At 44.9% G+C, this 13,644-nt stretch overlaps 2 protein-coding genes across 6 annotated transcripts in view; both read right to left on the reverse strand.

Annotated features, from left to right (window-relative positions):
• Positions 1-5,414: 5,414 nt before the first annotated feature.
• Positions 5,415-10,722, reverse strand: LOC135258110 (E3 ubiquitin-protein ligase TRIM35-like). Its single transcript, XM_064341365.1, has 6 exons — positions 9,800-10,722; positions 8,866-8,961; positions 8,550-8,780; positions 7,239-7,261; positions 6,770-6,888; positions 5,415-6,332 (listed from the first exon to the last, which is right to left on the reverse strand). The coding sequence occupies exons 1-6, from the start codon at positions 10,202-10,204 to the stop codon at positions 5,800-5,802; spliced, it is 1,407 nt and encodes a 468-aa protein (XP_064197435.1). The 5' UTR covers positions 10,205-10,722; the 3' UTR covers positions 5,415-5,799.
• A 737-nt stretch (positions 10,723-11,459) lies between these two features.
• LOC135258109 (neuronal growth regulator 1-like) overlaps positions 11,460-13,644 on the reverse strand; it is a 27,264-nt gene continuing 25,079 nt past the window's right edge. For 3 of the 5 annotated variants that reach the window (XR_010330869.1, XM_064341362.1, XM_064341363.1), the window contains exon 8: positions 11,460-13,644. This exon is cut by the window's right edge. The gene's annotated coding sequence lies outside the window, so the exon portion shown is untranslated. The other 2 variants (XR_010330868.1, XR_010330867.1) reach the window with 2 other exon arrangements.

A 13,644-nucleotide genomic window follows, 5' to 3' on the forward strand; every position in this document is an offset into this window, starting at 1 on the left:
CTCTTTGTCTGTGCTCTTTAAGGAGCTGCTCACTGAACTCTCTGTCTGTGCTCTTTAAGGAGCTGCTCTCTGACCTCTGACCTCTCTGTCTGTGCTCTTTAAGGAGCTGCTCTCTGACCTCTGACCTCTCTGTCTGTGCTCTTTAAGGAGCTGCTCTCAGTAGCAGAAGAGTCTGTTTGAGGACAGAACCGCGCACCCCGTGCGAACCCCTGCAAGCGAGCGTCTCTCGGACCGCTGTTGGCGCTAGCTATCACGTTCAGAAGCAGATAAGCTCTCCCAATTTTCTCCACGCCTCCTCACTCAATCCCTTCCTCCACTCATCTTCTCCCCTCCCTTCCTCCACACACTTCCAGGTAGGAGACAAGTGGTAGTGGGGGAGTGGAGAAAACGAAGGGAGGAGGGGAGTGGCAGTGGGGGAGTTGAGGAGAGAAGGGGAGGACAGGAGTGGTAGTGGGGGAGGAGAGGAGAGGAGTGGTAGTGGGTGAGTGGCTGAGAGGAGGGGAGGAGACGAGTGGCAGTGGGGGAGTTGAGGAGAGGAGAGGTAGTGGGTGAGTGGAGGAAAGGCAGAGAAGAGTGGTAGTGGGGGAGTGGAGGAGAGGAGGGGAGGAGAGGAGTGGTAGTGGGGGAGGGGAGGAGAAGAGTGGTAGTGGGGGAGTGGCGGAAAGGAGGGGAGGAGTGAAAAATATTGGGACGCACCCTGTGTCACACTAAATTCTCCTATGAAAGTCGCCTGCATCCACTATCTACTGTATTTCCAGAGCATACATGTGGTTCCCTTGTCTGAAATGAAATGCTACTAGTGCCATCAGGGTTTGTGGGTTTGAATCACGGCCTGGGCATTTCTGAGTCTGCTTGTGTCCGCGTGGGTTTCCTCCGGGTATTGCGGTTTCCTCCCACAGTCCAAAGACATGCAGGGAGGCTAGTTGCCTAATCAAATTGCCCTTGTGACCTGACCAGGAAAAGGGGGTATAGAGAGCGGATGTATGGATGGACTACTGAAAAATACATAACTGCATGAGCGTCACATTGTAGCTATTTAAGAAAAAACTTTGGTATGTCAAATTCTTGGATATATGTTGTTGAATGTGTTCATATGCAGAGCACTTCAGATCCTGCTTTAGCTCTCTGACTTCTCTCCTTTAAGAACGCCTCACATGTATTCCTCAGAGACAGGTTACAGGGAGGTTTAGACCGAGAAGATCTTCTCCTGCACACTGGGCACTCCCAAGATCCCTTCTGTTCCCAGTGCTGCTGCAGACAGGCCTTACAGAAGCTGTGACTGCAACTCAGGAGAACAGGATCCCTGAAGATTTCAGAGCACACAGGACAGGAGAGCTTGTCTTCCAGGAGAGAAGATCCAGACGCCATTCTGTCTCAGTCTGTTCTGAGCTCAGTAATTTTGTAGTTTAGTTTCACTTTTACTTACTGCTGTTAAACAAACTGCAAGTCAGAAGTACCGTCTCTAAATTCTTCCCAAATTTATGTACATGCCTGTTGGGTTTTATTACTAATTCATCATAATAAAGCCCTTAATTTCTGAAAATATACAGTGAAATCATATCATAAAACCTCCAGTGTAACTAAAGCACCTGTGTGTGAGAAACTGTACTTCCCTCTTCCTGTTAGACACACCTGACTATCAGGGACAGCACTTCCTGCAGGGGGCAGCATTGTACCACTGGGGTTTGATTGGCTGATCTGCCAGCAGTTCTACACCAGCCCGGTTCTTCAGGTTCTGTCAGTTCTCTCTCGTGTGTTAATCCAAATGGAATCTCATTCCCCAGCTAATCACAAACACACACACCCTACTCTACAAACAGGATTCAAACACAGATCTAGAGCTGGAGTCCATATCAGGGGCCTCGTTACTCTCTAAAATAAAACTTACTTTGAGCAGGTCGCAGCAACGTATGAAACTGTGTTCACCTAGTGGTAATCATGCGCTACTACAGCTGATCTGAAAATGATACAACTAGTAAATGGACTGCATTTATATAGCGCTTTTATCCAAAGCGCTTTACAATTGATGCCTCTCATTCGCCAGAGCAGTTAGGGGTTAGGTGTCTTGCTCAAGGACACTTCGACATGCCCAGGGCAGGGTTTGAACCGGCAACCCTCCGACTGCCACACAATCGGTCTTACCTCCTGAGCTATGTCGCCACAAATGAAAGGTGAATAAAAACACTCAGCCTTGTTATCAGCCGAGTTCTGTTTGACGAACACACAAACAATTACCAACATCTGATTGATCCTCTCCACCAAGAACATGGCAGACTAACACCCCCCCCCACCCCACACCCTCGAAATCAAGCTGGCAACCTCCTGTTTCGACCGCTCTGGACTGTGGACTCCAGAAAGTGAGGAACGGTGACTCTGACACACTGGTCAGGTGACCTGTGGGCTGAATGGCCTGTTCTCCTCAGTATGTATTCTTATGTTCTTATGTTTTAGATGAGCTAAATGGCCTGTTCTTGTTGATGTGTTTTAATGTTTTTAAATTAAATGCCACGCTATGTGTGTTGCAGTAGTTTTGATGTGTGTGCACTATAGTGTTGTATCCCCCCAGAGCCAGGAATAAAGTTTTGTTTGGCCGCCAGGCTGAGCCAGAAAATGGAAGGCCGCTACCTGACTGCAGTATTAGCACTACAGGACAGGAAACCCCATCCATCACTGAAACTACAACCTGTATCAACTTTTAGATTGAGGGCCGACAATAAAAAGAAAAAAATGAAGTCTGAATGGCAAAAGTTTTAATTTTTTAGTGGTTTCTTTTAAGTCTTTGCGCTTCCTACTCAAAACAAATTCAAGGCTTCAGACTTCAGGGATTTGCAACACAAATTCGCAAACAAAAAAAAGAAAAACTCCAAATAAATGTAGCACAATTCAATTCAGGAGTCCATGCAAAAGGTACGTTTCTCAAGAGGGGAAAAAAAGAGAAAAATCTCAATAATAAATTGTTTTTAAAGTCCATTCAGATAGCGGGATTCACAATCCCCAAACATGCACCAAGCCGACAATGTAATTCACATTATGCTGAATCCAGCACATACAATAACCACAAATTCAAACAAAAAATAAAAGAGAATTCACTCTGCAAGAGTGCGATTAACCAGCCGCAAGAAGATAGAGGTTAGAGAGATAAGGAACAGATATTTAAAAGTTAGGCCGAAAAAAACAAACAATTCCTCTTCAAATCTAAAAATCCTTTCTGCCCAAACAATCCATCTACAAAAATACGAAACAAGCCGATTGCCAAAAAAAGAGTTCACGGAGCTCCACAGCCGCGTATATGATAAAAAAAAAAAATCGCTCAAACCGTTACGAAGCTTGTGATTCCATCCGGAATTGACACTGTCGAATGAAGATGCAGGTTTTGTGTAGACTGTTTTTAGGCACAGAGCTGAATGCAAGAAATCTCTCTTTCTCACTCAACTCTCGTCTCTCTCTGGTTTGGGGTCTTGCTCTTCTCATTCCACGCAAGCTTTAAATTTAATGACACGCCCCTCATCAGGTGCATCGCCGCATTTAAAGAGACAGTGCGCTATTTCACGACAGCACACACTCAGATAATACTCTATGAAGGGGTGGGTCCCAGTAAATGTATTTGCTCACTACATGGATTTGGGGTTCACACTGTTTAGGAAGCCCTGCCCTGTACCAGCTGAATAAGAGCTGGGGTCAGTGCTACCTGGGTGATGGGTGGGGCAGGGTTAGGGTTACCTGAGTGATGGGTGGGGCAGGGTCAGTGCTACCTGAGTGATGGGTGGGGCAGGGTCAGTGCTACCTGAGTGATGGGTGGGGCAGGGTAAGGGTTACCTGAGAGATGGGTGAGGCAGGGTTAGGGTTACCTGAGTGATGGGTGGGGCAGGGTTAGGGTTACCTGAGAGATGGGTGGGGCAGGGTTAGGGTTACCTGAGTGATGGGTGGGGCAGGGTTAGGGTTACCTGAGAGATGGGTGGGGCAGGGTTAGGGTTACCTGAGTGATGGGTGGGGCAGGGTTAGGGTTACCTGAGTGATGGGTGTGGCAGGGTTAGGGTTACCTGAGTGATGGGTGTGGCAGGAAGAGTTTGGTGAGAGTAAATTCAATTAACAAATGAATGTGAGGATCAATCCTGCCCTGCCCCACACCACACAAACCACACCTCCATACAGGTGAATTTATGCCACCAGTGCCTGCAGGTATAATAACAAGCAGATAATCTCTCTTTTCAAATGTCACAATTTCTACCCTGCATGTACAGAGGGGATAATCTCTCTCTACAGACTGCACCATTCCCAGCCTGTCTGTGTACAGTGGGATAATCTCTCTCTACAGACTGCACCATTCCCATCCTGCCTGTGAATAGTGGGATAATCTTTCTCTACAGACTGCATCACCCCCCCCCCCGCCTGTGTACAGTGGGATAATCTCTCTCTACAGACTGCATCACCCCCTCCCCCCGCCTGCCTGTGGACAGAGAGGCTAAGGCAGGCATAAGGGCAGGATGATTTCATCCCTCTGCATAGGAAACACAGCCCTGGCCCAAGGACGCAAAGACTCCCCCAATCAATATGGCAAATAAGCTCTCTCCCCTCAGTGACCCCTGTGACCCCTCAGTGACCCCACAGCCCTCTCCCCTCAGTGACCCCTCAGTGACCCCACAGCTCTCTCCCCTGTGACCCCTCACTGACCCCTGAGTGACCCCACAGCTCTCTCCCCTGTGACCCCTCAGTGACCCCTCAGTGACCCCACAGCTCTCTCCCCTGTGACCCCTCAGTGACCCCACAGCTCTCTCCCCTGTGACCCCTCAGTGACCCCACAGCTCTCTCCCGTGACCCCTCAGTGACCCCCCTGTGACCCCTCAGTGACCCCTCAGCTCTCTCCCCTGTGACCCCTCAGTGACCCCTCAGCTCTCTCCCCTGTGACCCCTCAGTGACCCCTCAGCTCTCTCCCCTGTGACCCCTCAGTGACCCCTCACACATCCCTGAGGTACCCAGCAGCCTCTCTGTCTGCACTAGGCATCGGAGACACCATTCTGAGTAATGTCAGGGTCGAGTCACTGACTGCCAACAGTGTGACATGTCTTCCAGAAGCCAGAGCCTCAGACATAAAAGCCAACCTGAAGCTCCTGAAGAAACACAAGTTCTCTGAAAGGAACTCCTTGAGGTCATCTTCGTTAGTTCACTTCCTGTTAGGGGAAGTGATGAACCTCGCTTCCTGTTGTAGACACAGACAGACAAACAAATTGTATATGTCTCACAGACAGACTGTTAGACAGACAGACAGACTATATACACAGACAGCCAAATAGACAGACAGGCAGACAGACTACACACTGTGATCCAGACAGACAGACAGACTGCATGCAGAGATACACACAGACAGACAGACAGATTGTACACATACTCAGACAGACGGACAGACAGACTGCATATGTTGATGAGGTACAGCAGTTTATTTGTGCAGTGTTTCATAAGTACAGCAGGACCTCTTATCTGATGATGTTCTATCATGTTGCTCAGTAACCATGCAGTGCTGGTCCATGATGCAGGTAAGCAGTGAAAAGCTCTGATCTCCCTGCAGTGCTCTGAGACTCAGTCTCTCCTCTGTACTCAGGGTACTGTGCTGCAGGTACGACCAATCAGCTCAACACACAATTAAATGCTTTACTCACTAAATTAACATTATGAGATTATGTCAAAGAAGCAACACGCTTATCATGAAATATACATTTCATTACTAGATTAATATCTGAATGTCAATATTGTCTGCAAACACAGAATCATTTAGACATGATCTTTACCCACAATCCCACAGTGCTATCCCACTGCTACAGATACCTCCAGCGGATGAACCTTCAAATGTGACCCTATTACTTTACAAGCAAATAATGGAAACAGTCTCTCAGTGGAGGAGTGTTTCAAAGTGAGGATAGGAGTGTTGTTACTGGTGTCAGAGAATGACACCTCCCCCCTGTCCCAGTCCAGCTGCACTCTGACCCTCTGGAGTTCCCCCTGCACAGTGAGGTCTGAATTTGGGGCGGTCAGGGCTACGTATTCCATACTTTGCTGCCTTATAGCCCACACTCCTTCTTCTGGGCTCAGATCCACATCCCCTTTCCTGCTGAAGGACTCTTTAGCCACACCCACCCACCAGTCATCACCTCCCACCTCTACATCCCAGCAGTGTCTCCCTGAGCTGAATCCCTCAGAGCCCAGCACACACTGCCACCCATCAAATCTCTCTGGATTATCAGGAACCTGCTGTCTCTCATCACTCCATCTCACACTGGTCAGATCCTTAGAGAGTGAGAGGAGGGGATGTGCTGTGTTTGGGTCCAGAATCACACGAGCTGAAGGGACAGAGAATGAGACGTCAGCACTGATCTGCACAAAGGAAACCATTAGAGACAATGGGCTCATAATGATATAAACTGGGTTTCACAAAAATAACCATTATAGGCTCAGATACATGTGTGAGAGAAGCATCATAACTAAATGCAAATAATATTTCAGAAATCTCACATTGTAAAATCCTTATAAGAGGGAGCAAAGCCTGTCAGTGTTTGTGTAGCTCCTGTCCTTCCCCTTAAATACAGTATCACTCTTAAAGCAGCATTTTATTATGAGCATCAGTGACATTAAGGACTGGTGCTCAGTCTCTTCACTCCAGGGCTCTTATGCAGACAGGACCAATATAACTCTGACTGGCTTTATCAGCTTGTGGAAAGGATGCTGAAGATTCCCCCTGTACAGTGACAATGTGGAGCTCCCTGCCCCCAGTACTCACTGTATTGAACAGTCCCCTTCATCTTCTCCCACACTTTGTACATCAGATTGCCCAGGTGCTTGGCCACATCAATCAGCGCTCCTGAGACCTTTTCTGGATCCGCCAGTGTGCACTGGGCTCTGCAATAATATTCAGGAGTCACTTGTGCTGTGGGCGTGGCTTCAATACCATAGAAGATTATGAGCAGCAACATCAGATCTTCATTCTATAAAGAAAATGGCTCCATCCCTCCCAGCATTCTGCCACACAACCCCACTGGCTGCCAGATATGAAGCAGCCCGACCCCACTGAGGGACACACACTTACAGGCGGGGGGGGGGAGTGTTTTTATATTAGAGGGGAAATATTAAATTCATCATATTAATATTTTAAAGCAGCAGTAATTATCATAGAGAGAGAGGCTTTTCAAACACATTCCACATCACTGATAGATCACCACAATGCTAATAAACTACTTCTGATATTTAACCTGATGAGAGAGGATGGAGTTTGCTTACCTGATGTGGGTGTCCTTGTAGCTCTAAAATAAGGAGAGTGAATTATTACCACTGTAGCCAATACTCAGTTCATTAAAACTGTTACCACAGTAATATATGACTGTATGGTACTGAACATGGCTTCCGTATGACTTATGACATAGAAACTAAATGTGTTGCTTCACCATAGTTGTTTATGTGTATAATGTGCAGATGTAGGATGATGATAAACTTGTATTTTGGAGAAAAACACTACCTGCAAACCGGAGAATATAATCGTACTGCTTGACAACGCTTCATAGAGATTTGATGATATTTGCAAGTTTATATGAATCGTGGTTCAGGGCAGAGGTGCACAAACCCAAGTTTGTGTCGTGAGAGATATCTATTGGGTTGCGACATCATTATGAATTCCCCAGATTTACACCAATCAGGGCAGTCCCACGGCGTTCTCACAGGAAGTCCTTCATTTCAATGGAGAGAGAGGCGACCCATGGAACTCCTACTGCTCTATGCCAGACTGCTTACAGTAACTGCCCCTGACACTCTGGCTTGACTGCAAGGTCCTGTTCATGCCAGCGGTGCATGAACTATTGGTCAGTCAGCCAAACGTACGTCACAGGGATATCTATTTGTTTGTGGTATCATGTACCATATAGCAACTGCAATTAGGGCTGCATGAAAAACTTATTAGTATTCATTAATACTTTCATGTGTTTGTAAAAATAAATTCTGAACAGAAAAAAATTGAAGTTGTTAAAATGCATTTTTAATTGTTCGCGTTAGACGGTGTATTTCATATGATCATGTAAATGCCTGCTTTAATGTGGCCTGGTGCTTCACTCCTACTGAGCTCCAGGACATGGCGCTGATTCTGCCTGAGTAACTACTTTAGGCTAAAATATAGCTTTAGCTGATCACTGCAATCTGGTCTTTTTGTGCTTTTGACATTAAAATGTGGAACATTAGTGAAATATTGGCCGCATTGAGAGCAGCACAGTGGTGAAGTGGGAAGCACTGTCTCCTCACAGCAAGAAGGTCCTGGGTTCGAATTCTGGCCTGTTTGAATGTTCTCCCTTTGCCCCTTTGCCTGTGTGGGTTTCCTCCAGGTACTCTGGTTTCCTCCCACAGTCCAAAGACATGCAGGTTAGGCTAACCGGTGACTCTAAACTGCTGATACCTAATGACTCTCTCTGACGATGACTATAACGTTAACAAGAAAACTATATTCTATAAATGAATGTGTGTGAGCATTAACAGCAGTTTGTGTAGAGTCCTGCAGACACAGAGTGAACAGGTCTTACCTGCAGGAATGAGACGTCTTCAGCTCCCAGCTCCTGTTCTATGGCTCTGATTTGTTTTGAAAGGGATGATATCTCTTCTGTCATCTTCTCAATCTTCTCCTTCATCATCTGACTCTTCTGCTCCTCTTCCTCCCTCAGTGCAGTGATCCTGGCTGCCTCTTCGTTTTTTAGTAACTGCTGAAGTTTTTCAAACTCCATCTTTATCTGTCTCTCTGTGTGCTGGGCCTGGCTCTGAAATAAACATTATTCACCATCATTTCAGTATAATCCAATTCTGCATTATCAGCACTGTGATTTAAAGGCCTCAGTACAGTACCTTGATGTGCTCTGCTGTTTGACCACAGGTTAGTTTCTCTTCATTAAAGGCTTTTAGCTTCTCCTGCAGTGGAGCCAGTGCAGTCCTGAGTTTCTCCTGGATAGAAATGACAGAGTCCACACTTTAATGAGGAAACAGACCGACAATAAACTTCACTGCCTAGACAGACAGCACAAGAGCCCCTGCTCAGACAGAGGGGAGCCAGAATGGAGACTCTGGTCACAGTTTCTGATTAGACAATGTGTTCACTCAGACACATATCGGGTGCATAGCATCTATGATCAGACATGCCAGGTGAACAAGTATAACTTCAGCAAATTACAACACTAATATTCTGTTTTTACTGGTAAAATTCAAGTTACTAATGTTTTGAAATGGAAATGTTAAAAGTTAGATGTGCTGTATCTTTAGTCTATAGTGACACTTTATCAGTGATCTGTCCTTTAAGGCCACATTGTGTCAGACACATATATCTGAGGCATGAACTTTGACCCCTACTGTCCCATGCTGAGCACTGCTCCCAAACACAGCTCTGAGAATGTCTCCACACTCTTGCCCCTCCCTCCTGTCTCTCTCTTTCAGTCATGTGACACGTAGTCAGGAGCTCAAAATGCAATCAGGCTTGATAACTACATTTTGAATCAATCTGAATCATGAAAATATACTCATACTAAATATGAATTATATTTCTTTCACACACATTTTCATGTTTTCAGTTAAGCTGTTCGATAAGCTTCTATTAGGTCTCAGTAGATAAAAAGCAGCATTAAAAACCCAACTTCAAAATCCAAAGTATTTTTTAATCACTATGAATTCACTCAATCACTTTGTGAACTACAGACAATTAATACCGATTACAAGAAACAAAAAGGAGATAAAAATTAGATGAGATAATAAGATTATAAATGTCTAAATTCTGTTATAAATCAGTTACCTTATACTCTTCTGCAACCTCCTGAACTGGTCGCACTTCGTGGTTTTCATGCTTTGTAGAAGTCTGACAGGCAACGCAGACGGGTATTTGATCCACCAAACAAAAGAGTTCGAGTTTCTCACTGTGCAGACTGCAGAGTTCTTCAGATCCTGCTTTAGCTCTCTGACTTCTCTCCTTTAAGAACGCCTCACAGATATTCCTCAGAGACAGGTTAGGGAAAAGTGGATCCATAGAAGATCTTCTCCTGCACACTGGGCACTCCCGAGATCCCTTCTGTTCCCAGTACTGCTGCAGACAGGCCTTACAGAAGCTGTGACTGCAACTCAGGACAACAGGATCCCTGAAGATTTCAGAGCACACAGGACAGGAGAGCTCCTCTTCCAGGGGAGAAGATCCAGACGCCATTCTGCCTCAGTTTGTTCTGCACTCAGTAATGATTTCTGCTAAATCTGTAGTTTATTTTCACTTTTACTTACTGCTGTCACAACAAACTGCAGCTAAGGACTGTCTTTAAAATTAGACTCAAATCTCTCTTTGTCTTGGTATTTTTTCTTTGTCTATGTTATCAGAAAATCCTGTATTTCTTAAAAATATAGATTGAAATTGTATTAACAGGTCCCTGATGTTACTAAAGCATCTACCTGTGAGAAACAGCTCTTCCTGTTAGACACACCTGATTATCAGGAACAAAACTTCCTACAGCGAGCAGCATTGTAACACTGGGGTTTGATTGGATGATCTGCTAACAGTTTTCCACCAGCCCTGTTCTTCAGGTTCTGTCAGTTCTCTCATGTGTGTTAATCCAAATGGAATCTAATTCCCCAGCTAATCACAAGCACACACCCTGCCTCACAAACAGGATTCAAACACAGATCTAGAGCTGGAGTCCATGTCAGGGGTCTCGTTACTCTCTAAAATAAACCTTACTTAGGGTCGTGGGAGATATCTATTGGGTTGTGACATCATTATGAGTTCCCCGGATTTACACCAATCAGGGCAGTCCCACGGCATTCTCACAGGAAGTCCCTCATTTCAATAGAGAGAGAGGCAACCCATGGAGCTCCTACTGCTCTCTGCCAGACTGCTACTATCCTCTGGCTATGAGTTGGTCTCTAAGGTAACAGATTAAACTGAATTAGAGCCGAATTAAATTTTTATACTTTATACTTATATGTTGTATGGTTAAAATGAGCTGAAATTGAGTTATTATAACATATACAATATAATTGTGACCGTTCAGTGGTCTCGTCTGCCATTGCGCAATGAATGCTGGGATATTTGTGTTGTCAAGTTCATACAAGTTACCAACCGATGCATCCTCGGTAAAATGGGCGTGTCAAGAACACTTCCAGGAATTTTAACCATTCTTGGCGAAATGCGAACTTGAGTATTGGAACAGGACTTGGGCCACAAAAGATGACGTTTCACAAGGAAACAAGAACACAAGTACAGACAAGAACGCTTACTGAGAAACAGCCACGGACTAACCTGAGGCCTGGCGCTAGGCTTTACCCGCTCATCTCATGGCTCATGTGGCTCACTGTTCCACTCACAAGCTAACAAGTTCAGTGGAATGGAAGCATTTGTTTAGCAGAGTTCTGATCGCCCTGCAGAACGAATGCAGAGGGGTTCATCAATCATTTCACACCACGATATGCGCTTCAGCCGGAAACAGGCTTTATTAGTATCAAACCACTTCTACAAAATTACATAAAACAGACCTGCTACCTGCTCAAACCAATTAACACTTTCTAATAATCAACAGTACAGGATTCTCATTTTCATTCTTGGGGAAAAAAGATCCATCAAATCTCAATGGTCATAAAGTAACATGATAAAGTGTGAGTTTAGAGCTGTCTGTAACTCTTTTCACTCGAGCGAAAATCTCCACTTGTTTTCAGCACCAGAGTGATGTTCTGAAAAGAAACATTTCTGCAAACAAATGTTGGCCAGATATTAAGACAAATATAAACAATACAAAACAAATTTGGTCCAATGCAACCGAAAAAGTGGCACATTCACCACTCTTACAGAAGTTTAAACTTTATGAAAATGACAAGCAGAAATGGTTTGCTTATAAGGTAAATATTTCTGAGGATAATATTCCCTGATCCCATTGAAGACTCATGTAGATATCAGTCTTTATTTATATACAATAAGAGTTTATAAACAGACTGTCCTGATAGGAAAATGCAAATAATAATTATGTTCCTGTCTACATGCTCCTAAACCAGCAGTAAGGTTCACACAGGAACATGGCTGATTTTGCAGATATGTGGCCATTCAAAATTATGATGTGAATTGGACAAGCTCAGTCCCATGTTGGACACCAAATTTATATCTAAAAATAAATTAAGAGAAACTGGCCAGAATATCAATTAATAGCTTCCAGTAGGACACCCTGCTAAACACTAGCTTCAAAACTATCAGCCCCAGAGCAAAATCAGCTTCAGCTCTCTATCAGCCCCAGGCCAAAACCAGCTTCAGCTCAATCAGCCCCCAGACCAAAACCAGCTTCAGCTCTCTCAGCCCCCAGACCAAATCCAGCTTCAGCTCCATCAGCCCCCAGACCAAACCCAGCTTCAGTACTATCAGTCCCAAGACCAAAACCAGCTTCAGTACTATCAGCCCTGAGACCAAAAACAGCTTCAGCTCTCTATCAGCCCCCAGGCCAAAACCAGCTTCAGCTCAATCAGCCCCCAGACCAAAACCAGCTTCAGCCCTATCAGCCCCCAGACCAAAACCAGCTTCCGCTCAATCAGGCCCCAGACCAAAACCAGCTTCAGCTCAATCAGCCCCCAGACCAAAACCAGCTTCAGCTCAATCAGCCCCCAGACCAAAACCAGCTTCAGCTCAATCAGCCCCCAGACCAAAACCAGCTTCAGCTCAATCAGCCCCCAGACCAAAACCAGCTTCCGCTCAATCAGGCCCCAGACCAAAACCAGCTTCAGCTCAATCAGCCCCCAGACCAAAACCAGCTTCAGCTCAATCAGCCCCCAGACCAAAACCAGCTTCAGCTCAATCAGCCCCCAGACCAAAACCAGCTTCCGCTCAATCAGGCCCCAGACCAAAACCAGCTTCAGTACTATCAGCCCCGAGACCAAAACCAGCTTCAGCCCTCTGACACACCAACACTAGAAAAAACACTAATGATTTTTAACAAATTACACTGCTAAGCAGGCCACACACATTAATACCATCAATGTATGTACTATTATCTTACAAACCTAATAATCCATTTGAATGGTCCTAGTCACTCCACCATATATTGAGTGTACACATCTAATTACCATTTTTGAAATATTATATTTGTTGTGCTTGGCTCATGCTTTATATTATCTGAAAATAAAGAGAAACAAAGTGTCAAGCAAGTGGGCTGCTTCCCAAACCGGCCTGCTAGTCTGCTCCTGGGGCTGTACAAGACCACAGGTTCAGTTTTAAAAAATAAAAAATAAAAAGCAACATTTCATTTTTTTTCCTGAAATGAGGAAGGCCAACTTCAGTATTCCTGAAGGTCAGCAAACCACAGTCTTTTTCTATCTCACAAGAAAACCTATGTATATATTTTGATATACAAAGCAATTTGACATACAAATATCATATCATAAATATAAACACACAAGCTGTGGTAATACTTCATTAATGTAAATACCGTCAGTTATCATTTTCAAAAGCCTACTGACAAATCGACAAAGTCTACTGGGCCCAATAAACACCAACATTCCTATAACATTCCTATAACATTGGGAAGTCATTAGAAGTTCTCAGCTGCTCCTCTCATTCAGCTGTGGGCTGAACTTTAACCCTCTGGAGCGCCTCGCATGCATTCAACAAGGGGAACATCA

The sequence above is a fragment of the Anguilla rostrata genome, chromosome 6 (genome assembly GCF_018555375.3).
Source record: "Anguilla rostrata isolate EN2019 chromosome 6, ASM1855537v3, whole genome shotgun sequence".
Taxonomy (NCBI): domain Eukaryota; kingdom Metazoa; phylum Chordata; class Actinopteri; order Anguilliformes; family Anguillidae; genus Anguilla; species Anguilla rostrata.